The sequence below is a fragment of the Cygnus atratus genome, chromosome 5 (genome assembly GCF_013377495.2).
Source record: "Cygnus atratus isolate AKBS03 ecotype Queensland, Australia chromosome 5, CAtr_DNAZoo_HiC_assembly, whole genome shotgun sequence".
Lineage (NCBI taxonomy): Eukaryota > Metazoa > Chordata > Aves > Anseriformes > Anatidae > Cygnus > Cygnus atratus.
The window spans coordinates 36237497-36263361 of NC_066366.1; the positions used below are offsets into that span (position 1 = coordinate 36237497).

Consider the following 25865-nt stretch of genomic DNA (forward strand, 5'->3'; position numbering starts at 1 on the left):
TTGATTGTATAGAATGTTTTTTTTTTTTATTCAGTATTTATGCTTGTTATGGAAACTGCATTACCAACAGCTACATTGTAATTGTTTTAACTTGTATTACAGAATGATTGAGGCAATTCAATGGAAGTTTGGTGGGCCATCTTACTCCCTAAGAGCTAATCCCAGTCTTATAGTCAAGTAACTGTGATGGAGGTACCTACCTGACTTTTTTCCTTGTCCCTAAAACTCTGTGCCTCATGTTTCAATTTATCTTCTAGTTTGTTTATTAAGACTTCATATATTTCAGAGTTTCAAAGTACTCTTTGATGCATATGGATGCACATCAAGAGATTAAAAAAAAGAAAAGCCCCTCACCTTACATTTGATACCATAATCAAATAGGCTACTGTACGCATCTCTTGTATGCTGCTTCCCATCCATAGATCTCATTATTGTGCAAAGGGAGGGTACAACATTTTCAAAGACAAATAGTACCAAGAGAATACTTATCCCAGGCCAAACTGCAAGTCCCTCAGTGGCTGAAAAAAAGTCATAATCCTTTTTAAGACTGCCACACTATCCACAGGACCTTACCAAGACTGCTAGCCTCCTTTAACTTTACATTGCTTTTAAGAATAGCTTCATGATTGGCTTGTACTTATTTTTTTTCTTCAAGGTGGGTTACTTTACATCACTGAAGGCCAAACCCACCAGATTATGTTCTACTGAGGACCTCCCACAGAGGCCAAAGGAGATACAAGTACCCTGCATAACTCAGGCCTTGACCGATGGCTTGCTGCACACACCGCTCTCAATTAGAGGCATCAGTTTAAATTCCTTCTTTGGATAAAATGACTGCAACTAAGAATAATCCGAAAGGGCTCTGGTCCCCACCTATCACATAAAATACTTCATAACCCTATTGCCATGTCTCTTAGTGTCTCTTAGTTTTTGTTGTTGTTGCTTTTTTTGTTTGTTTTTAAATAAAAATGCCCTAATTGCCTCCAAATTATATCCAGATCATGGATGTGACACCATACAAGAAGACAACGCAAATATGCAAAGCACAAGTGACACAGTGGTCAGAATCTTCACCTGCAGCAAACACCATCCTTCTTCAATGAGATTTTTGAGAAATACAGATTTCCAAGGGTAAAGGGGATCTTGTTACAAACTGTTTGTTATTTTTCTCTGAACTCTCCCCTATTTGTCAAAATTTGTTCCAAAACAGGCAGAAAAAGTGGACATAGCACCTTAATTATTTACCTATTCTGCATACAGAAAGAATGACAACTCTGCATTTCTTATTGAATTTCCTTTTCTGGATTCAGAACTGCATTTGACCTCTCAGCTTCAGCATTATACAGGGAGCTCATATACAACCAATACAACCTCCAAGTTATTTTTTGAGACACCTGCTTTCCAGGAGATCATAGCCCTAAGCATGATATCCATTTTTTTCCTGGACATAGAACATGTGTTTTAATGTAGCTACTGACAAGATCCTAAGTAAATAAATCAAACAAACAATATAAACCTGAAGAGATCTGATTCTAACACTAGTGTGGAATTATATGAGTATTCTATTAATAATTACTCTCTATTTGCTTATCGGTGGATCTTTGGCAACACTGGACTATGAACCATTCATGCCAGAGTCTCTTCAAAAAAACCACTCCTGTTATATGATATCTCATTTACTATAGCTTTTGATTAATGACCGTATGTCATTTCCTAGAAAATTTTATGCAAAACTAGGTGAAATTCCTTACAGAAATCCCAAAAGTACATTTATCAAAATGTACTTTTATTGAAATAATGGAAAATTATCCTGGCAGTACTACTGCATCACTTACTACGCTTTTTGCAATTTACCTGGAATAATTGTTTTGAGAACTGACTTGTTTTCAAGTAATCACATTTAACCTTTCTAAACACTAGCAAAACAAGACTTGCTTTTGTTCTCCAGAACTTCTATTTTTTTTATCGGTAAAAATTATCTTATTATTATTATTATTATTGAAGTTAAGGGTTCTTATTTTTCTGATTGCATGTATCTTCCTACTCAGTTTCATTCAGTGTGTTCATTTTGGTAAAATGGCCCTTTTAAGGTTACTGAAGACATTTATTTCTGGTAAGACAAATGAAATGAGACTTATTACTTGTAACTGAGCCACCAACAGCTTCTGTGTTCAGCTCAGACTATGTGCGTGCAAAAGGTGGAAAGAGAAAACTTGAATTTAGAAGCTCCAAGAATATTTAAAGCAGTTGGACCAGATCTCTTACATGTCTGACTGATGGCCAATATGACAGTATGCCACTGTATGCAAAGGAGCCCTTCGAAGTTGCATACATCATTTATTTACCTGCAGTGAACAATCACTGGGGCATTCTTCTCTTCTGCACTCTGCATTACCTCGTCCACTTCCAGTACTAGCTGTAACAGAGGGGGAGCTTGATCTGGTGTCTTCTGGTCTGGCCAAGATGTGTACCAGTAATGTTTCAGGTTTCTGACTTCTTCTCCTTTCTGCAACCCAGTTAAGATAAACATCACATCACAAAGTGTTTTTTTTTAAATCTAATTGTAAAGTCATGTTGAATCCTTCCTTTAAGAATGTGGTGAGCAAATCAGTGCTAAAAGAAACAGAAGAACCAAATGGTGAGCCACGCAACACAGAAATCTAGACTCCAAAGATCAAGTCTGCACTTCAGCAAACTGCCTCAAAAAAGAAAGAAAAACCTACAACCCCCCCACCAGAAGTACTCTGCTCTTTTAGTGCCAAGAGCTGTGTGCAAAACAGTCTGCTCCCTCTTGACAGATTCATTCAGCAAAGCCAGAGCTGTACTTGTGACATAATTGCTTTCATAATATATTTGACAGACAGAGAGCCAGGAGCCATATCTCTGTCTTTGATAGCTAGCTAGCTAGATGAGGGATAGAGATGGGAGCTTATTTTTCTCTCTTTTCTGACAGACAGACTCTTATCAGTTTCCTGTCACTTCTCTTCTCTTAGACATGGTGACAGATTCAGAAACACTGGAAGATGAGAATTGCATCTAGTTGCAGTCCAGGGCTTTTCATGAGACAAATTCTGATTGCCTTTATCTCTCAGCACGGCTATGAATATAGCAAATGTGCCTTTACCTTTTCTGAGTGCCAAGCAGCACTCTGTGCCTCTAATTTTGTGTTCAAAGTGACATCCTTCTGCCTGATTCCTGAAGGTGCCAAACAACATGGAGCTCAGGGAATTGGCCTTACCCTTTCAGCCATTACATAAGCCAGCTGGCACAGAGCTAAGCAAATGGCTTCACAAAGTCCAGGAACTGAGGTGTTAGTTTCCACAACCTTTCCTTAAACACGTCTGGCTGAGTTCAAGAGATGAGGGGGGAAAAAAAGAACAAATTTGATTCTTTCTAAAGAAAGAGATGCAAAAATCTAGAAATAGTTTCTGTCACTGAGGCTAAGTCCCTATGACTATCAGTTGATGGATGTTAGAAGTGCTCCATGACTGCCACCTTCCACCCTTCTCCTGGGTTGGCAAAGCTTTGCATAGCTTCACTTGTAAACTGGACTGTGGAAGTCATCTAGTTCAATCTTTTCTCTTTCTCTAGTAGGATTAATTTTCACATGGATCAGGTTCACGCTTTGGGTTACTGCACATTCTCACAAATGCTTGTGTTGGACATGGGAGATGGAACAAGGGTAGGAAACAAGAGCTGGACAGAGGGAGGCTGGGCTTCATTTAGTTGTTGCTCCAGCTTATGCTGGGTTTGAAGTGCTCATTGAAGTGCACAGCCACGGGAACCTTAAGGGTATGTCTCGCTCAGTTGAGAAAGAGAGTCTTACTACTGTAGCATAGAGCATGGCCCTAGGTTATTTACCTTTGTCAGAAGATATTCTGGTTAAGAGAGGATAACTAACTGTCATGAATAGCACTTTGAGCTCATGACAGTAAACCAGATCAGATTTCAACACTGCTCTGAAACATGGATATGCACAGTTGCCTTTCAACATGTGACTATGTGTAAGCCACAGAAGTTATGAATACTGTATTCTTAAGTGGGTTGTGAAAATTGTAATTCAAATGTTGTCAATAAAACTCAGAGAAAAGTAAAAGATTAAAGTCATCTGAAGAAAAACATGAATCACTACATAAAACCACTCATTTGACAGAAACAGAAAACAGCCAAAGTTCTAAGCATGAGCTCTGGATATCTTTAGTTTTGTCTATGCTGTTACCAGTTCTGTGTTTCTGCTTATAGAAGCTTGTACACTTCTGATTTGACTTTAATAAAAATATTCTTCACTGGTGCTTCTTTGAGGCTGAGAATTCTTGGGATAATTCTGAAGAAACTCTTCTGGAAGAGACTGCAGGATTTTTATTGAGGAAATTGTTTTGTCACCGTAACTGAAGTGTGACCAATTCTGTCAGATATCATTATTCCAGAAGAATTACGCTATATATTGTTCTTGCTGCTGTACTGTATTGTTTGGGATAGGTTGTATTTAAGGTCAGTGCAAGTCTGCAGTACACTTGTAAATATTCTTTACTTCCCACTTGTTGGAGAACATGATTTTCTCCTTGCTGCCTTCACAAAAAGCATGAGTGACAGACTTTCCACACTCAGTCCAGACCTGAAATTTCACATACTGGCTTTCTGCCTATTAGCATATGGCTGAAGAAACTTGAAAATGGTTGGATAAAAAGGAAGGCTTTTTTCAGCTTGGAAAGAAATGGTGTTGTTATATTGAAGTCAAGGGTAGGTGTGGTATATTAAATATGTATTAAGTTTATGTAAATAGATTGTTCTTATTAAAGCATATAGCTTGAGATTCAAGAACCTAGCAATGAAATCAGTTGTAAAATAAGACTGGTATTTTAGACTAAGTAGCACCCAAGTACTTAAAAAAAAAAAAGTAAATCTGCCTTTAAACTCTCTATCCACGAGATGATAGAATGGTTACTGGTATGTAAAATTAGACAAATAGCTGGAAAGATACTATGCTTAGAAACATGAGCAGAGAGAATTCTGTGGTGAAAGGTGTTGATAAAGGTCATCGGCAGTTTTAATGTCTTAGAGTGAATGATTCCTTAAAGCATCTTCAAAGTCAAGTCAGCCTTGTGAACACCAGGAGCATTACCACACCACTATTATGACAAGCAGACCAGTAGTCAGACACACAGACACAGATTTCTAGGTTGGAAGAGACCTCAAGATCATCGAGTCCAACCTCCGACCTAACACTAAGTACTCCACTAAACCATATCTCTAAGTCCAACCACTGCAAGAAACTGAAGACAGGCAAGCAACATGAAAAGACTTTTGGTCAGTTCGCAACTCCTCCATTTCTTGTTAGTAGCACAACAGTCATCTTAAGCATAAACAACTGGAGATATCTAGCAGTCTGACAACAGTCTAATAATACTCATACATAGACAAAAAATACCATCTAAATGTTTTCTAGGGGTTTCCTATTACAAAATATGTAAAACTCCATGCAAATAAAAGATTCCTATTAGTAATCAGTAATGCTTTGACTAAGTCCATGGCCCAAAGAACATACAAGCCTTTGAATTCTACAGAATATCATCACAGCGGTTAGTGGGTTATTCCACAAGCACTGTCTGTAGTATGACTTGCAAAGGCTGGTAAGACGCTGTCACTGAACTAACATGTCACTCTCAGTGACCAGTCATAGACTATCCTGAGTTGGAATTGACACAACAAGGATCATCAAGTCTGACTCCTGGGTCCACACAGGAACACCCAAAAATCAAACCATATTTCTTAGAGTGTCGCCCAAATGCTGCTTGAATTCCATCAGGTTTGGTGCCATGAACACTTCCCTGGGGAGCCTGTTGCAGTGCCTGATCACCCTCTCAGTGAAGAGCCTTTTCCTGATAAGAAAAATCCAAAACATGCATCTTCATGCCATTTCCTTGGGTCCTATTGCTGGTAACCGAAGAGATCGATCAACACAAAAGACACAGGCACAGAATGAGTCACTGATTTCTTCCACTGAGTTAACCCTGTACTGCTAAAGTTGGCCTGGAATTTTTCAGATTGTATGCACATGGTATAAATCTTGGATTGCTTACATTATTGTGGTATTTGTATGTTGGTGAATTGGACAGAGCAATAATGACTGCAGTAGTTAAAAGTGATACTTGTACAGTAATTTACTGTGCAAATATTTCTACACAGCTCTCTATGAAGGCCTGTTTAAGGGTTTAGGTAGCAAAACTATTTTAAGTACATTTGAATGATTTACCTTTAGGGTGATGAGCCTTAAACGGTAATCATCTGCTTGTATGACTTGGTTAACTGTGATTTCTATTCCTTCGTAGGTGACCTGTTCCTCTGGCCAATATTCTGTGCATTTCTGTGTGCAATATAAAATAAATCTAGTTAAGCAGCCGTCAAGGGAGGTTCATTTTTACTCCTCTGAAATTGGATTAGCGCATGCATAGATGAATATGAATGATGGTTGTTTCTATAATAAGTACACATTTTCAATTTCTATACAGGGACCACATTTCTGGCAATTTTTGCTGCATTCATAACAGCTTGATTGCATGATAAAAATGCACAAATCAAATAATGACTAACCACTGTTTTTAAATACACACATCTTTATTTAACTTTGTGCAATTGATACACATTTTGAGGTTTCACTAGAAAGGCCAGCAGCAACGTGCTTGTGTTTATTAATAACCTGTGTTTTCAGATTAATTCTTTTCTTAAGATAATAATGATTAGCACAATATAGACTAGTTGCTGCTATTTCTGTGGTGTGTATAAATGGATATGGAAATACAAAATACATTTTTTCTACTTCTGATAAAGGGCCATTGCTCTCTGAATATAAGATTATCACCTGCATAGGTTTTTGTACAAAAGAACATGACTGGAGATGTTTGGGGAATTAGCTTATGTACCAAAATCCACTTTAAATGGATGTTGAGGATCTTACATCAAAGCTAAGGAACAAAAAGAAAGCAATAGCTATGGGATCTATCAGACTGCTACATTTGATTTTGCCAAAACACAACCAGAGATGCAGCCAGAACTACCTGACAATTAGAGAAGCTGAAACCACTGTCCATATGCAAATCTACATCATGGTACTGATACTCTGCACAAGTAGGTGGGGATCTGTAACCACTCGTGTCCTGGAAGGACTGAAAACAATTGCATTTTTTGTATGCAATCTCTCTTTAAGCTAATCAACATGCAAAAGAAGAGACAAGCACTTCAACACGGTGTAGGGACAGGTCCATGGACAAGGAATGACATGAACAAGGCAGTTTCTTAGAAAAAGACTCCCCTGTGTTAAAGCAAGAAACAACATCTTGTTATCATAAGAGAATGAGAACCTGCTGCTGGACAGACCCAGTTAAAGAGGATGGTTGCATGCTTTCTCTTCTACACAGCAGCACACAGTCTTGAAGGAAGTGAGTTAAAGTTGTGTGTTGTCCTCCCCCACCAAGAATAATTCCATTTCAGGAGAAAGACTAACAACAGAAAAGTGTCTTGCAAAGTTACCGAGTCAAAATTTGTGTGTGGGAGAAGCAGTGCTGTTCCATCTGTATAGCGCATCAGTTAATAACCCACTGGGAATGTGGCCCACTGTGTCTCTGTAAAATTATTTACGCAGATCTCATTTTTACTTCCTCTCTTCTTAAACTGCAGAATCCATTGTAAAAATTGTCAAGTGCGCTAGCATCTATCAATAGCAGACGTTGCTCTGCTCCAAGGAGTGGAGTAAGATTGCCCACTCATTTCTGTGGGCTGTCTGTCAGTTCAGATTAGATGCGACAGAGGGCTGAGATACAGAGCTCTTCATACGCACATTAGCCAAGTCATTGCATTGAGCAGGAACACAAAGCCTCTGTTACTAGCATCATGGCAAAACAAAGGTTTTGGTTTTGAATCTACGTAATTCTGAGTCCTGTTATTCGTATATTAATATGTATTATGGAAAAGAGGGAATGAATATAGGAGACATCCACATGAAAGGACTTACCCTGTGTTTATGGCTGAGATTCCTGACACCTTTTAATTTTTGATACAAAAGGTATCAGAAAAAACTCAACAGCTGTTACGATATAGACTGTAGCTAGCTCCACTCATATAGACCAACACCACTGCACTGTGCTCCTTCCCAAGACTGAGATGATGGATGAAATACTTTGTCAGTGTGGATAAGAGGAAATTCAGATATAAAGGTTATTTTACATTCCTGTTATATGAAAACTATAGCAGAAGAACTTCTCAGCAAATACATCATTCAGGACCAATGTTTCCTCTGCTTCTTTCTCTCTCTCAAATCTCAAAGTCCTTTAATGATTTGGGTATACTATGTCATAATATTTCAACATCTTGTTCACCATAACCTGCCAACTCTGATCAATGAGCAAGTTACTCTTTCAGTGCTGCCTCAGATAGAAGTGGATGTGAGGACGTGAGTTTAAAATGTTAGTACAAACAGAACATTTAGATTAGCAACTAACCTTTTTTTTTAAAAAAAAAAATCAGCAGTGCCCTGAGAGCATGTGTCCAATTTGCCAGCTGTAATATCTATATATACATTTTTTTTTATATTGCAAAGCATGGTAATTCTGTGTTTGTCTTATCCGCATCTATTTTTTCCATTAAAATTCAGGCTAAAATGATTTACTTCACAACTGGGGAAAGCTAAAGGTTTGTGAACATGCAAAAATTATGGGCACTCAGCTTCCAGCTAGCACTTCAGGCCATCTGTATGACTATATTCTCAGTCTTTTAAGTGTCTGAAATGTCTTCTCCAAAAGAAATGTCCCTGAAACTCAGTAGTTCAGTTGAGAGCAAGCTTTGACAAATATTGCTGCTGCAGATAAGAAACACTGTTTCTATTTCTCTACTACAGCTTGCTGCCAGAGGTGAAGGGGGATGCAGAGCTCAACACATGCCCAGACCATATTCTCACATTCTACACTGCCAATAAAGGCGACGGAAGAAGATCAGCTACCGACCTGTAAACCGAAGACCAAGCACACAGTTCTTGCAACTCTGCTATGGGGTAAATTTTGCAGTAGGTAAATTAGTAATGAACAGCTGCAGGGCAGCAGTATTTATTACTGCAAATAAAAATAACATTAGGCAGATTACCAGAAACATTGTGACGATTTACTTTCTAGAAGTACCAATTCCAGCAGGTTGTAAACAGAAAATTTCTGCTTCTTAATTTCAATATTTCAACAGCATTTCCTAGACATATTTGAGGAAAAGAGCCTCCATACCCAAGTTAGCTCTAGTTGTTGATTATTGTAACTATCTTTCACAAATCAGGGACAGCCTCTGAGAGAGGTGGCTATAGACAATGAACTATAATAAATGCAAGACTGAAAAACATCGATGCTGTTGAAGACTAAAACAAATAGGGCTAGAATACAATTCTTTCTGATTCCTTTAGAGACAGCTTTAAAGCATGTCTGCAAATAGAGCTGGGTTTGGAAAGGCTTCAGGTCAGCAGGGAGACAAAAAATAGCAGAACCAGCAGTAGGCTAAGTCAGACAGCAAAACAAGACTTTCAGTAAATTGAACTGAAAGAATAGCAGCTCACATCTTCTCTAACTGACGAATTTAATTCTAGCTCTGATTGTTTAGGCCACTGAACTAACTTCTGTTCACTTATTTCTGCAGGCTTAGCATCTGTGCTGAAAATATCTGCCAGAGAAAAGATAAAAATACAGACTATATGTAACACCATTACCTCATTCATCTCTTCTATATTGGTAATCATGACAATGATGGGAGAACGCTCCTGCCACACCATTCTCCAGAAATCACTGACAGTATTAACTATCGGTCCCTGAGTAGCAATATATACCTTTTCCTCTCCTCCATAGCCCTGCCAACAAAACAACAAGAGAACAGTTTTAACAGGATGTCCACCACAACCTTGAAGGTTCAGTCTTTAAAAGCTGGTTGGAATGAAGACACCATGGTATCGGTTCTTCCCCTCTCTCCTGCACATGGAGCAAAGGCACAATATGGTCTCATAACTCCAGCAATGAGAGTCCAACAGCCTCAAGGTGACTCTAGCTAGGTCGCAAACCTTATTGAGGCTTATTTTCCAGTGCCCCGATCGGCCAGCTGACAAGCAATTTGCATCAAGAAGTGCAGAAATCTGCTTTTCTCTGGTTTGAACCAGTGTAATTGCACTTTGAGATTTAGTTTTCATTTAACGTAAGCAGGAGAGAAGAGCAATCAGATCAGCTACGATGTCTTTAAAAGCCAGTGGACGTTCAAATTTGTTTACATTAACAGTGGCTGATAGAGGCTAGACAAACATATAGGACTGTTGAGCTCTTACCCTGATGTAGTTAGCATTGATGTAAGAGCTAAGTGGGTCGTCCTGATCAGCTGAGGTAAGGCACACTCTGCTGTGAGGATCTGAAATGTGTAAAGAAATAAGCAATAGTTTGTCATTTGCTGATAGGAGAGAAAGACAGACAGAGTTTGTACAGCGAGACATTTGGATGCATTCACGGCCACCACAATAGATGTCAGTGGCCTTAGAAAGCTCCCATGTTAAAATGTTAATACAGAAAAAGGTGAAAGGTACTTGGGGTCATTTAGCTTCCTCTGATAGTTTTACCCACTCTGAAGCCTCCTGAATTTCTCCTGTTGCAGAGTCAGTGCCCCAGAACGACTCTGGAAAAGCAGCAACTTTTCTGCTCCAGAAAATTATTTCTCAGTCTGTTGGGTGAACAGATCCATCCTGGCTTGTAAGACATTATTCTAATGGCAGCAAACACTTTTTCTCCCAAATCATAAATATACATTTCTTGCGTGCAGGCAAGCCAGATGAATATTTTCTCCCCCATTTTGTATTGCAATAAGCTAAAGTTCAAGAAGTTCTATTAACAAATGTAATGGCTGGGGAAAAATTGAAGGATATTAAACAGTCCTTTTGCACAAGATGTTTCAGTACTTGAGGCCCTTCCTCTTCAACACTATTTATGAAGCATTCTTCTTCTTTTAATAGGACAACAAAGGAAAACATGATTCCATCTGAGAACCTCAGTCTAGCTCCCACTGAAGTCAATGGGAGCTGTTCTACTTGTTTTAATGCAAGCTTACACAGGTCCATATTCATCCATTATCACCAGTACTCCAGTTTGTTATCGTTCACAAGAAACATTCTTCTGACAGAGGCCCTCAGCAAACATTAACAGTGCATCACCAGGAGAATATTAGGAAAAAAAACACAGATAACATCTTCATTAAAAAAAATGAGACTGTTCAGAAACCAGAACAAAATAATAAATATGCAAACACAGTGTGATATTGGATCAAGCACAAAGGACCAAACACACAGCTGTTTCTACTGTACTATAAACAGACTCAGCATGAAACGCTGTCCTCAGACAGAACTAATTCACATAATCTATTATGTGATAATGAAGTCACAGTATCATGTGATCTACAAAGCAAAGATATTAACGGAGATGGTGTTTAGTAAAACAGAAATATGGAAGCTAGCGAGTTCCTCTGAAATACAATTCCTTCCTGCTCTCCTTTGCTCATCTCTCTAGTGCTGGGGAGATGATGAGACAGGAGATAATGCCACACCATAAAAAGGTGACATCGGTTGCCAGATGTTTATTTAAATGTTACTGGACTGGGTAGTGAGGCCCCTTGCCTAAGGTCCTTTTGTCTGGGTTTTATGCAGTCATCCATGGAGCCTGCTCAAGTTTGAGTAATGGTTACATCATTCCCCCCTTCTCAGAACAGCAATAATACTATGTTGTCCAGCTCATAGTGAATCTCTAGGGACAAAGAAATTGGATTTGAAGAACTCTATCAAGTAAGTTAAGTGCCACAGACTTCTAAGCAAAGGTTCCTTTTGGTATTCAGCTGCAGTTGAACTCAAGTTAATTCTCGGTGTGGACTGTTACTGCTGTGCCCACAAATATTAAAATGTTATAATATTCTTTTACTCCAAATTATAGTACTTGGCTTGTGATTTTTCTGCTAAGGTATTTACATTTTTTTTACAGTAGTATGTTAGTGAGCAGTTCTAATCTTATTTCATAGAAGAGAGGCTTCTTAATGCATTGTTGATAGAAGAATTTGCACTGTTTTAAGGAAGCGTAACTGAGTTAAACTGCCTCTCTTAGAAATGTATAAACAGGAATAACTCATTCTTTTCAAAAATCATAACACTTTAATATCATGAGAGTTTGTGGCATGAATTTCGATTTTTTCGAGACAGAAACATTTAAGTTAATCAAATCCTACTCTTAACAAAAAATGTTCTTCCAGGACAAAACTAGTGCATAGACCAGGCTAAAGAAGGCACCATATCTATTAAAACAAACAAATAAACAAACACACACACAAAAAAAAAAACAAACAGTAGTAGCCTGCATCTCTACGAAGCCAAACGACAGCTATTTTTTCCACAACCTCTTTTATGGACTTTCTGTATTTATGCTATGTTAGACATTTTGGAGGAATTGGCTAAACTTACTGAAATGTTTTGCATAACTTAAAATGGCATAAAAGCAATAAAACTGTGTAGAAATTAAAAAGAAAGTCTGTCTAGACATTACTCTTCAGAAAAGGATTCAAAGAGACTGACACGCAACATACCACCCTCTGGGATCCTGTAACAAGACCCTTTTCCATATAAGCAAACAGTGCCTTCAAATATCCTAGAGAAAAGTCATAATTTTCCAGGAAATTCCACAGGACTTTTCCCAAATAGAAGATTGCAAATAAGTAATTTCATGTTTATGAAATAACCGCATCAACCTTGTTAGCTTGGCATTTTTCCCAAAAACACCTTTCTGCCATCAGAAAGCCATCTAAGCCATTTTACTATCAACAGTGAAATGTGAGTATCTGCAAAAAAGAATTTACTACAAATGAAATATAAATTAGATGAATAACAGACTATTATCATGTCTCTCACTTACTACAACTAACTTGAGGGTTGCAAGCAACTGATCATCATGTTAAGTGACTCTACCTTTTAACAATAACTGCCTAGAGTGCTTCCAGAGATGCAGTTGGTGATGGAATTTTAATTATTTTTAGGTTTTTGGATTTGGGGTTTCACTTTGGTTTGGTAATCAAGCACTTGCTGTTCCCTTGGATAATCAGTTACCCGAGCCTGCTCTGCTGCAGCTTGTCCAGTAGTTCCTGCCAGTAGTGCTTTCTGCAGCTTGGAGAAATACTAAGCAGATACACAAGGCAGCACAGGCTACATTTGGTCAGCTCGGAAACTGGGAAGTCAGTGGATGGTCAAAACCCAAAAAGGACTGGACTCTCCCTCATCTTGCCTACAATTCCCCCTCCTGCTTTGTGCATGGATACTTTACTGGGATCCTCAGATTTAAAGCATAAAGGAGATAAAAGTATAATTTTTGCAATCCTTGCTAGCCTCTTTACTGCCAACACTGTACCCTTCAAAATGGAGGTGGCTAAACAAAGATGAACCCAGTCAGCCCATTTCTCTCCTCAAAGACTCATCTCCTCAAAGGCCATCCTCTGGCCACAGCCAGGGACATAATGTTGCACAGAGACTGTGGTTTTAAAATTCATTCAAGAAAAAAAATAATCCAGATCATAATGAGCTTGGAATAAGCTTGTTAATCTTTGGAGGCATGGTAGGGTAGAAACTAGTTATCAGGAGAGGTCAAAGCAACAGCAATGGCTGACACAGATATCCATAAGGCTGAGATAAAGTTTGCAGCAAGTAATTAACCTGGAGTGTGATCGTTCTCAGAAGTATATGGTAGCATGTTGGCAGTTATTTACATCTCAGGAACAGGGTGTTAAAAATGGCAGCAACTATGAGTCTAGAAATCCAAAGTGGGATTTTTAAAATGGATCCAGTTCTCAAAATGCACATTAAATACAGAATGCGGAATAGATAGGTCACTTTAAAATCCAGCAGTTTAGGCTTCTATAATCACCAGTAGCTTCTGCAATCTTCCCTTTCCAGCAAAACCAGCAAATTAATACCTGAATGATTCATCTCAATCATTAGCACAGAAATCGTAAAGCATCTGGATGAATGTTTTTATGCTTCTGGTCTAAGGTGGAATGCAAAGTCATCAGAAGGGTTGTGCACAATGAATCATTAGCTGCAGCTGAAAAAGTTGTAAATCTAGGTTTAAAAAAGCATAAAAACCTAGCCTGGAACCATTTCCAACCCAGGTTCATTGTCTAAAATGACAGGTATAGCTGAGGACATTTTTGACGTCTCTGAACCTATCTTTACTAACCTGACACTGAACCATTTGGGCTTTGCAAGTATAGCTAACCCTGGTTAGTGGTGGCATCTTCCAACAATGGCTTACAGCAAAAATGAAGCATGACATCTAAATGTATTCATTTTCAAGTATCTTAAACTGAGACATAGGGGAAAATTATACATATAGAAATCTGTACCAAAACGTTTCTTAAAACTCCAATTCTTGGCTACAAATAATGTAACAGAAGATTCTGATTTTCTCTATCATCTTAATGCCATCAGAGCAGTTTCCAATACTCTTTCTCAGTTTGCATTTGAGGTATGATTCTGAGAAATACATTGCTCGGTAAAATAACGTCCTTCTAAAAGAGTTTATCAAAGAAACCACTAAGTAGCTTCTGAATAAACACACCAAATTCCTGTGTAGAAATTTAGACAGAACCAAATGATGTAATTCTATTGGCTTTAAAACATAAGCGCTACTGATCTTCTGTCAATTTTCGGTTGTTCATGCTCTGTACCTCTTTTGAAATTTGATTTAGCTTTGAAGCTATGTCGCTGCTTCATAAATACAGCCAGTGGACAATATGGGGTAGTGACAGCACACTTGATGTATCCTGGAAAACACACCAAAGTGCAAAGCCCTTCAGCATGTGGAATAGACCACCCTGCATTAGTGATTAAAAAAAGCAGGAAACTTACTTGGGAGAATTGTTTTGTAGCGATTCTTCCGCACCAAGCCTGGAATATCATATTCCTTTGGATCAACAAAATTCATTGGAATTTCCTGCTCAAAAAAAAAAAAACAAACCAAAAAAACAAACACAACAACAAAAAAACAAGCAAACAAAAAAAAACAGAGTAGACTGTATTATTAGATTCACAAAAGGAATAAAAATCCCAAACCCATTATGTCCTGCCTGTGAGGGAGGCAAAGTGATGAAGTCAACCAAGACATACGGTGCTGTACTTCTAGCAATTTACCACCATTATATGATTGATGTTTCCTTTTACTGTCACTGGCTTTCTTTCCTGAAATCCTTACATGAAAATGTTCGTAGTGACTAATTCGTTGAGTAATATGCGAGACAGCATTATGTTAGCTCCTAATATTATTAGAACTGAATTGCAAGTGTAGGCACAGAACTAAGTAAAAGGTAGTACGTAAGATACTCTGCTCCAAAAGTGATGGACCTCAGACACCATCCATTCTGACTCACATTCCTTCTTCCTCTCTGAGGGTGGAAGGAAGTAATTTGCTAGTGACTCTCACCAGCAACAAATGACGACACACACTATGACAGGTTGCTGCATTGATCTAGTACCATGGAGCTGGGCAGGAGGGTTTATCACTCATTTTGCTCGCTGCACTTTACAGCTCCATGGGCAAGGACAGCAAAGAGGTGTTCAGGGATTACCTGCTCTCTATACTACAGTCCTAAAGAAAACAATAAAGGAGAACCTTCTTATTCTCCAGTACTCACCTCCTGCAATTAAGTGGCCAATGCCAGGCAGGGACAAACAAGACCCACCAACAGGAGACACCAGACATGTGATAAGATGGGATGTGTAAATCAGGCTCAGCAGAGAAGCAGCTCATGGAGCTTGGGAGCAGAGATGGTCAGCACAGCTGCAGCACACTGAATTTCAGAGGCCAGTACTGGACACACTGGTAGTGAAGTCAGGAAGTTATGATGACCTGTTAAATTCTCAAGCTTTAGAAGACGGCCTCTTATACAGCACTGAGCATGCTGTGGGCCTTAACCAGAGGCAATTAATTATAAAACATTTGGTGGAAGTCGTTTCCTCTCAATTTGAGGAGCTGCATGGGAGTGAAACCTTTATGGTTTCCTTAGTTATGTTGTATTCAGTCATCCACAACCCTACTTGAGCCAAGCTCTCTGGAACTTATTCTCCACTCAAATTCTTGCTGAAATCAAGAGGACTTTGAGTGATTAAAACTCTAAATCTTGTAAGAATTTCAGGACTTAGCCCTGCAAGTGACACCCCTGACTCTTCTTCCAATGTCAAGCACGGCTGCTTGCTTTGTTATGAATTTGCACTTGGAAAGCCAAGTAGGTTAGACAGAGACAGAAAATACATGCTGTAGAGCTGGTGGTAACTGTTTCATAAAGCAATCTAGTTTACATTTTTAATTACAGAAGTTACATTTTGATTAAACAGCATTTTTACCTACACTTCAGTTTTCATTAAAGTATGAAAATGACCTGGGATGGTTTGGCTGTTGATTTTCTGGACAGAAGGAAAACTAATTCAAAAGTTCTCAAAGAAAGGAAACTTATTTCTTCTAACATTGCTTTCTTTGCGTGAAAGCTACAGTGGGCCTCAGAGACTGATTAAACTGCATATAAGATTTGTTCAGCAGTCAACTCAGACACTCATTAAGTGACCACTTCTTCCCTTGAACAGCAATAGATGCTTTATTTTGAAACTATCACAGATTACCTAAACAAAAGCTGCTTTTCTTCAACTTGTACAGCACACTAAGTGTTGAGTTAAGACCACAGATATCTGTCAGGCTGCTTTAAAACAAAAGACCAATCCACCTCATTTCTGAATCTCTCTCAAGAGCAAGTGACACTTGAAGTGTCATAAAGGGGACAGGCTGAGAAAGATGCTATGTTGCAAAGCATTTTCTTTCCACTCTGCTGAGATTCTGTGCTTAAGAGAATCCTAAAAGCAACTGACAAAGCAGCTTACAGCTAGTAAATAATTTTTGTGCAGAAGGAAAAACAGTACAACATACTTTCTAAGGCTCCAGCTGAGTGACCTAGCCATCCTGTGCTTCAGTCATCTGGAGAACATTCAGGCAACTTGGAAAGTAGCTCCATGACAAACATTCAACAACAAAGAGCATGCACTTGGACTAATTTCATCCCAAGGCAACTCAAAATTTCAAGAAGCTGTGTCTATAGCAAACTAGGCTTTTCTTCTATATTTCAGTGAAGTTGGATTTTGCATTAACTAGTAGCATGCTGAGGAAGAAAAGAGGAAAAGGAAAGAAAAAAAAAGACAGACTAGTGAAAACAAGACTTTGCTGTTGTTTCCAGAACCAATTCTGTAGTTTTTAAGAGACAAGATCATTGAAAGCTTTCAGACATTGTCATTTCAAAGGATGATGAATTTGGGGATTTCGTTTAGGGCTTCACTGATCGAAGTGTAATTTTTATGTACTAATTTTAGTCCTGCAGAAAAATAATAGCAAGGCTTATAGAATATAGACAACATCCCATTTTCCTGATGCTCCTATAAGGAAAGGTCAGATACTCACAAAGAACTCTGCCTGGAGTATGAAAGGATCCAGTGCTTTCTTGTGCAGTTCCTCTTCAGTAAGAATGTTTGATGCTGTCTGGAGGTATTCTTGAGCTGACTGTTCCCGTGGTGACATGATATAGCCAAAACCTTGCTCAGAACAGCCTGGGGTACACATATCTAGCGTGAGTGAAACATTTGAACCTCTCCTGCAAAACAGAGCAATCAGTTAGCTTACAACAAGATGGACTTACCCATCATTGCCAGCATGCGTCAGCAATGTATGCAGTCCCAATGACAGATAAACAACAACTTTAGAAAAGCACCCAGCTGGTTCTGCTACGTACATTATTGTCACTACCTTTGAAAAATTGGTGATGCTTCTTGTCTCAACAAGACTGAAGATCATTTTGTACACTGGAACACAAAGGCCAATATTATCAAAGTGTTGTCTGTAGTAAGGTAACTATATTTTGTCACCTAAATGGAAGCGTCAAAGGCACTGAGCAGGCAACTGCAGGAAAAATTTATATACTTGTGTAAATCACAAGGCTAAATGTGGACATTTTAAACATCGCAGGTGAAAAGCTTGGTCCTAGGTTTCTTCAGGCCAGATCCTACTGAATAACCATCTCTTAGTAGCCCAGACAACATCAGGGGCGGGGGGGGAGATCTTAGGATAAACATTACCAGTTCAACATGAATCAATACATGAGATGCTAACCTTTACAGTGAACAATTAACCTGTTTAAAAAAAACTTGCTTTCAACTATACTACATCATGAGAAGGTTATAAAGAAGGTCCCAATATTTTAACAGTTAAGAGCACCTCTGTTTATAACCTAAGTGGAGAATTTTTAGTGGCATTTATACAAGTTAGCCACACAACAAAATGAAAAAGCCAAAATGCCTGCATTGTTTATTGAATATTTTTAAAGCATTCCAAAGCTTCTGTCAATCTCGCATATCACAGACAAAAAAAAAGATGCAAGTGCCATCAGTGAAACTGTATTTAAACATCTTTAGTGTATTAACGACATCACACCATACGATGATGACTAGGTATAATGTTTATATATCCACACAATAGACCTATTTTTGATGACTTTCACTCAGCTGGAAAAATCTACTTGGGAGGAGTTTTCAGAAGCTGCTGAAAAAACATGTAAACACATGAGGATGACCAGCTCACAGAGAAATGGGTAGAAGTTGTTACTTGGATCACAGCCTTTTTCTAGATTCAGGAGTTTTTCCAAAAGCATGTGCAGCCAGCCTCCTGCTGTAGTTCACAGCCGTGGGTAAATGATTTTGGATGAAACATGACTACTAGTGGTAGACACTGAGTCTTCAGTGGCGCTTTTCAAAAATATTTTGACCCCATCATCCTGCATGCTGTTAAAGAGCTACTACATCCCTCCCCCAAAATAACTGCATTTGATAACAAATGCTTTGGGTTCTTTTAGGGTAGAAGAGGCTACATACGTAAAGGTATCAATTCTTCAGCATGAGGAAATGAGATGGTCTCTTCATAAGAGTAACATTCAGTGCTGTTTGAATTTAGCTAGTAACTACTCTATTAATGGTGTGGGTGGTTAAGAATGAGAGGGAAGAAAGGTGCAGAAGCAAGATGGATAAAAAAAGAGGGATGGATAGATAGTTTAAACACAAAAACACAAAGGAAGAGTGACCAATGCTTGATGTAAATTAGATTTCTCAGAACATAGTCCAAACCCCAAACAAGGTCTGGCTTCTCAAGCATACGTGTATATTGAAGAGAAGTTCACTTTACAGCTTTGTATAACACATTCTACCTAGTGAGAGAACTTCAGTCAACTGTAGTCTTTTTCCCCATCCCTACTTCCTTGACAATTTTTTAATTTTAATTCACTACTTTAACTACTTGATATTCACTACTTCTCTTGAAACACTGAGTATCTTTCCTGAAACTAGCTGCCACCTGAGAAGAAATGTCAGCATCTTTAAAAAGAGAGATGGAATGAGATCAAGGAAGCTTCAAAGCACAAATGACTGATGCATTTCAGTCTTGCCCATAATGCAAAAACAACAGCAAAGTTCACTAATATCAGCAGGTTCAGGGACATGCACCCAAAATTACTGGAGTCTCATATTTAAAGCAGAAGAATATAATACAAGAAGACAGACGTTTTAGGACGAATAACGTAATCAAGAGTAAAGTGTGAGAAAAACATTCTAAGCTCACAGACTGCAAATTAAAAGGCTCTGCTGTAACGCTTCACTGTGTTACAGGGAGCTTTGGAAATTCAACATCATACTTTTTTTAATTAATCTAAGTTTTACCTTTTAAGTTTTAGACATGAGAATTAACTATGGTTAGCACTCCAATTAAGCTTGAAAAAATGGAAATAAAGAAAGCTGATACCTTTCTACATTGGGCCCTGCAATAAACTCATTCTTATTCATGACACCATCACCTTTCAAGAAGTTCTTTACAGGATTTCTATTCTGAAGATTTTTGTTCTGTTTCATGAAGACAATTGAAAGAACAAGACAGGAAAAAAGATGCAGACAGCTAACAACGTAAACTCAGCCTTCCCATGGTCCACAGAAGAATAAAGGACAGGAACTTTAAATCAACTTCAGCCTCAGAGATGAGGATACTAAATCTGGTGTACTTCCTTTTCACTCACATGCACGCTCTTTTATGATTGGTAAAGTGTAATAAAATAATTTTATGGACTGAAGTTCAGTTCAACTGAACACTCAGCAACTCTGCTGAGCCTTCCCCTATCCGTAGTCACACATTCTGGAATTCATGCACCTCTGGGCTTTTCAAATTTTGCCTATTACAGGTGACCTTTCTGTGAGATATGAGTGAAGATAGAGAAATGCAACACAAATCAATGCTGCATCACTCCTGCCTTCCTTTCATCTCAGCACAGCCCTTTCCCCGTTGTGCATCTCCCTGAAAAGCTCTGTTGCCTTCCTGGTTCAAGAAGTGAACATCAGCTCACCCTACAACTCCATTCCTGGGTTCATTTCAAAGGAATTCATTTACTTTTTGACTAACTTAACTGATTTAAGAGAATTAGAGCAGATTGCCATTTGAACTGTGGTTTGCCCCTGGAGTAAGGACTAATCCTTCAACATAAGTGACAGAAAAAGAATTAACCAGATCCATCTTTCAGTGGTAAAAGCTTTCACTGCCCTATACTGGTTTTCATACTATGCAGTTGCCATCTTGGGGAATGGCAAGAAACTGATCAAACAAATGTATCTTTTCAAGGAAACAAGTGACACTTTTGAATAAAATTTGTTGAGAGTCATCTGGAAATTGCACTTGTTGATTAATATGTTGCATATTTAGGACTGGACTGAAAACAGACAGGAAATAAAGCAGCTGCTTCTGTTTAAAACCACATTTGAAAGTGACAGTCATAAAGGTAATAAAGCTTCCTACAAGGTACAGAACTAAGCCCACAAAATCTGGGACCAAACTTCCCCCTATTCATTACATCTACCCTACCTTTCTTGCAAGCCCACGGATTTAACCGTTAGAGTAGCTGGATCTGTCTCCGCTTTAATGTCCATTACGCAGTCAAAGACCGGGGTCTCTGGTACGGGATCCAAATCTAGGAAGTCATCCTCATTTTTATCTTCTGTCCACTCTGAGTACGTGAATGAAGGCTGCCGGCTCACAGATTGGCGTCTGTCCTCTTGTAGCGGAAAGGGGGGATCTGGACGGGCTCTGAGCAGATGCCAAAACTGGAGGAAACAAACATTTAAAAAACCTTTCTGCTTGATGCCAGCCCTTCCATACAATCTGGAGGATTGGTCATTAGGGCACCATCCCAACTCACTGTAACATATCAGGATTAGCTAGTATCAAAGAGGACAGGAACGTTCCATGCAGGCAAAGCTTTGTGGTGTGTTACAGGAATTCACATCTACCCATTCAAACTTGCTTTCAGGCACAGAGGTTTCTACAGAGCTGGTTAGGCTGAACTCAGGGTAACAGTGGAAGCAGAATGTGCTTGTGATCATCACATGCAAGCCAACGTGACACCACTGTCTTTTTGTTCACTTTCTTACCTTTCCTAGATTTGTTTACAAAATCAAAGTCTACTATACTATTCCACAAATGATACCTCTCCTGAATTAATGTTGTTTTCCATCTAACAATTTGATATACTTGGGTTAAGGAAGGTAAATATAATTTTCCTAACTGCACATCTCTGATAATCTGACACCATAGCCTAAATTCATATATAAACCAATCATTTTTAGAGACCTTGAGTTGGATGCACCTCATTTTGAGGCTCAGAACGCCTATATCATTTTTTGGCCAGTGGTGAAGCCTGTTTAAAAATCAGACAATTAGGTTACAAAGCATGACATAATCACTAAATAATAAATCTTGCAAAGTTCTAGGACGTATGCAACATTAAAGTTGAATATTCTGCATTAATTAAGGGTTTGAAATAGCATAAATCTAAAAAAAAATTGTATCGTATTATTTTACATTGGTGCTGTGCCAGACTAGATGACTTTGAGATATTATCAGTGGGCTGTTTAATTCTACACATGGACCTTAAAAATTACAAGTCCACCTCTGAATTCCAATATCTGAAACTTCATGCCAGCTTCATCACTAGCATTGAACTAGGAGCAGTATCACTCAGGCTAGTATTATACGAAGTGTCTTGTAAAGCCATGCAGCCTTCTGAGACTGAGAAGAGTGGGTTGCATTTTTTGAAGTTAAGACTTCTGTCTTTTTCTTATATAGCTTTTAAATGGGCAGTTGAATTTAGAAAATATGCAAATAAAAAGGTCAAATTTGTCTTCCCAGGCTACTAAAACACGTTAGCTTGTGCAAGATTTTAAACAACAATTTTCTTGCATCTGTGTGTCATGTACTCTTCTTTCTCTAAGCCTAGAGAATGAAAAGTGAAGCAAGTTTTAATTTCTGTCCACAGCCAGTTTTACAGAATGTTAGATTCTCGGAAAGCAGCAGTATTCAGTTGACAGTTACTTCAGTCAAAGTGTTGTTTCAGTCAATCAGGATATACAGCCATTACAAAAGCAAACAAACATGCTTGCTAGACTTATATTCTATACAAATTTGGGGCCAAATCTGTCCTTCGCGCTTGGCCTGTTGGGTGACAAGCAAGAAGCTTTAAGATCTGATTCCATTTTCATTCCCCAAAATGACTTCTGGAGTTCGGCAGTCCCCCAGTACTAGCCATGATTCTTACACATACCATGAGACTGTCATATCCAAGCAGTTCATAGTGCAAAGTGTTTATCAGCTCAGCAACTTGATACTGCAGGAGAACACCGTCATTACTCTGAAAACCTGTTCAGGAGGACTAGACAGCACTATGTTGGTCCTCTACAGCAGCTGGAACCTTAACATACCATTGTATGAGGCAGAAAACAACAGCATCACTACTACAAACCTCAAACACACTACCCAGCCTCTTATTTTTCCACTGTGATCATTAGCTTCCCAATGCATTCTGGTATCTGGGCATTCTCTGAAACATGCCTCAAACCATAGCTGAGGTCCACCCTCCTGAGAAATTTGTTCAACTTGTATCACAGTCACAAATTCCCTGATGCAGGAGTGAGCTATATTTTAGCATGTACACAGACAAGGCAAGACAGGGCCCCAGTTCTCTTGGTATCACTTCTGAAAATCCAACTATCATTTCCTCAGCATTGTATGGTGGCCCAATAATTATTGTTCCACAATAAGGCAGTGAAGTAGCTATATAAACAGGCGTTTTTCCTCCCTTCCCCAAGGAACTATCAAAACATTAGTGCAAGTTACCATAGTTGCTAAATAAAATATGCATAAGCTGTTTTAACTGGTATGCCATCTAGTATACATGTTGGTGTGGGATTGATGTATCAGGTTCATCTATAAAGAAACAAGGGTGCATTTGGTGAAGAAAGATTTCATTATAATGGCACTCCTCAACGCAAAACACCCCTTCTATGTACCAAAGTCCTTTCTGGGCATCACATCACTTAAAATCCATGGGGAATGAAAAAAAGATCACTTGACTGAGTGTACTGGGTTCACATGGCAAGGGTTTGGTAGCAGGGGGGCTGCAGGGGTGGCTTCTGTGAGCACAGTCCAGCAGCTGCCCCATGTCAGATCATAGCCAGCTCTAGTCAGCTCCAAAGGAAGCCACTGCTGCCCAGAGCTGAGCCAGTGAGCAATGTTGTTTGCACCTCTGTGAGAGCAGATTTAAGGGGGGGGTGGGGGTGGGGAACAACCTACAGTGCAACAACAGCTGAGAGAGAGGAGCGAGAAACAAACCCACAGCCCCCAAGGTCTGTGCAGCAGGAGGTGCTGCAGGCACACAGCAGAAGTTCCCCTGCAGCCTGTGGAGATGCCCCTGGTGGAGCAGGCTGTCCCCCTGCAGCCCATGGGTCCCACAGGGAGCAGATCTCCACGCTGCAGCCCATGGAGGAGCCCACGTGGAGCAGGTGGATGTGGCCTGGAGGAGGCTGCGGCCCATGGAGAGCCCCCGCAGGAGCAGGCCCCGGGCTGGAGCTGCAGCCCGTGGAGAGGAGCCCACGCAGGAGCAGGGGGTCTGGGGGGAGCTGCTGCCCGTGGGGGATCCGTGCTGGAGCAGTTTGCTCCTGGGGGATGGATCCCATGGTATGGAGCCATGTGGGAGCAGTTCATGAAAAGCTGCTGTCTGTGGGAAGCCCACACAGGGTCAGTTCAGGAAGGACAGCATCCCGTGGGAGGGATCCTGTGTGGAACAAAGGCAGAGTGAGGATGAAGGAGCAGCAGAGAAAGCATTACAGACTGATTGTAGCCCCCTTCTCCTGCACTGCATAGGGAGAGGAGGTAGAAAAGAGTGGATGGGAGGGGGAGAAGTGTTTTTAGTTTGCTTTTAGTTTCTCACTGTTCTAGCCTGTTAGTAATAGGCAATTATATTAATCTCCCTATGCTGAGCCTGTTTTGCCTATGACGATAATTGATGAGTGATCTCCCTGTCCTTATCTCATCAATAAGCCTTTTCCATCATATTTTCTCCCCCTTTTCCTTTGAGGAAGGGGAACAAGACAGTAGTTGTGGAGTTCAGTTGCCCAGCAGGGTAAAAACATGACACTGAGACAGAAGGAAAATAAAGAAAACTGCCTTCATGCAACTGTCTGTTGTCCACCAGGCTAGGATTCTAGAAATCCTGCTTAGCTCCATCACTGTGGTATTGCCTGTGTCCTACTAGTGACTATTTTAAACCTGATTCCCTAAATACTGGTAGAAACCGATGTTTTCAAAGTGCAAATCAGCATGACCAGTGATGAGCAGTAAGGTAACAAGTAGGAATGGACCAGGCTCATATGCTCTCTAAACACCCACTCCTAAAAGGTGCTGGGAGAGACAGACCATTGCTCTGACTGCACAGGACATTACTTATGGTCTGATGCTCTGTGAATTGTCCAGAGAACAGGCTGTCACAGTGACATTCGTGCCCTAATCCACCTTGGACCTGTCCGTTAGTGCAGACCATATGATCACAAAACAAAGCAAATTCAACTACAGGGAAGCTGTTATAAAACTGCTTCTATACAGAAGTTTTAACCAACACTTAATGAGCCCAATCAGCTCTCATTTACACTGATAAAAATGTTCATTTGCAAGGTGATGCTATAGATTCAAAGCAGTTCAAAATGAGTGAGATCAGGAATTTTGGGCACAAAGCTCTTGTTTGAAGTTACCTTCTATCCTAAGAATGGTTTGACAATAAAATGTATATCCAGCCTATTTGTTGCTGGATGGAAACGGAGAAATCACACCTCTGCTATTCTGATTTCCAGCTCAGAATGTTTTGCTGAACAATTACCTGGAATGCACACAGTTCATCAAAACCCTCAGATGTCTCATTTTTCTTCATTACTATTTGCAGTCACAAAATCACCAGACAAATTTTGTCCTCAAAAAATAAACATCTGGATAAGGAACAGCAGCATCAAAAAAGCAGAACATTACATAAGCCAGGTTAGCTTCTTTGCCTACATCAAAGATCACAGTAATGCAGACATTAACACTAATTACTTTGCCTTGAGAATGGTTTTAAAAAGTGTATCACCTTACACAGTAAACATAAGATTTTGCCACTGTGCTGCCTCTGAGTGAACTTCACCATGGTATATAATATGACAAACTTCATACCAGGTGACATCAGGAAGAGCATGGCCAGCATATTAAAGCAGGTATTATCCCACTCACCTTGGCACTGGTGCAGCTGCACACTGATTAAATAACATGCCCAGTTTTAGGTCCTCCACTTTAAAATAGATATGAACAAACTGGAGCAGGCCCAGTGTAAGGCTACAAAAAGGTCAGGGGTGTGGA

At 39.4% G+C, this 25865-nt stretch overlaps 1 protein-coding gene across 23 annotated transcripts in view; it reads right to left on the bottom strand.

Annotated features, from left to right (window-relative positions):
• Positions 1–25865, bottom strand: part of PTPN5 (protein tyrosine phosphatase non-receptor type 5) — an 83655-nt gene that overhangs the window by 6405 nt on the left and 51385 nt on the right. For 14 of the 23 annotated variants that reach the window (XM_050711219.1, XM_035539953.2, XM_035539952.2 and 11 more), the window contains 8 exons: positions 21012–21250; positions 17526–17715; positions 14936–15020; positions 14755–14850; positions 10340–10419; positions 9737–9874; positions 6254–6364; positions 2346–2506 (listed from right to left, as the gene is read on the bottom strand). In XM_050711219.1, the coding sequence (XP_050567176.1) occupies positions 2346–2506; positions 6254–6364; positions 9737–9874; positions 10340–10419; positions 14755–14850; positions 14936–15020; positions 17526–17715; positions 21012–21250 (1100 nt within the window). The remainder of the gene's footprint in view (positions 1–2345; positions 2507–6253; positions 6365–9736; positions 9875–10339; positions 10420–14754; positions 14851–14935; positions 15021–17525; positions 17716–21011; positions 21251–25865) is intronic. The other 9 variants (XM_035539955.2, XM_035539959.2, XM_035539958.2 and 6 more) reach the window with 3 other exon arrangements.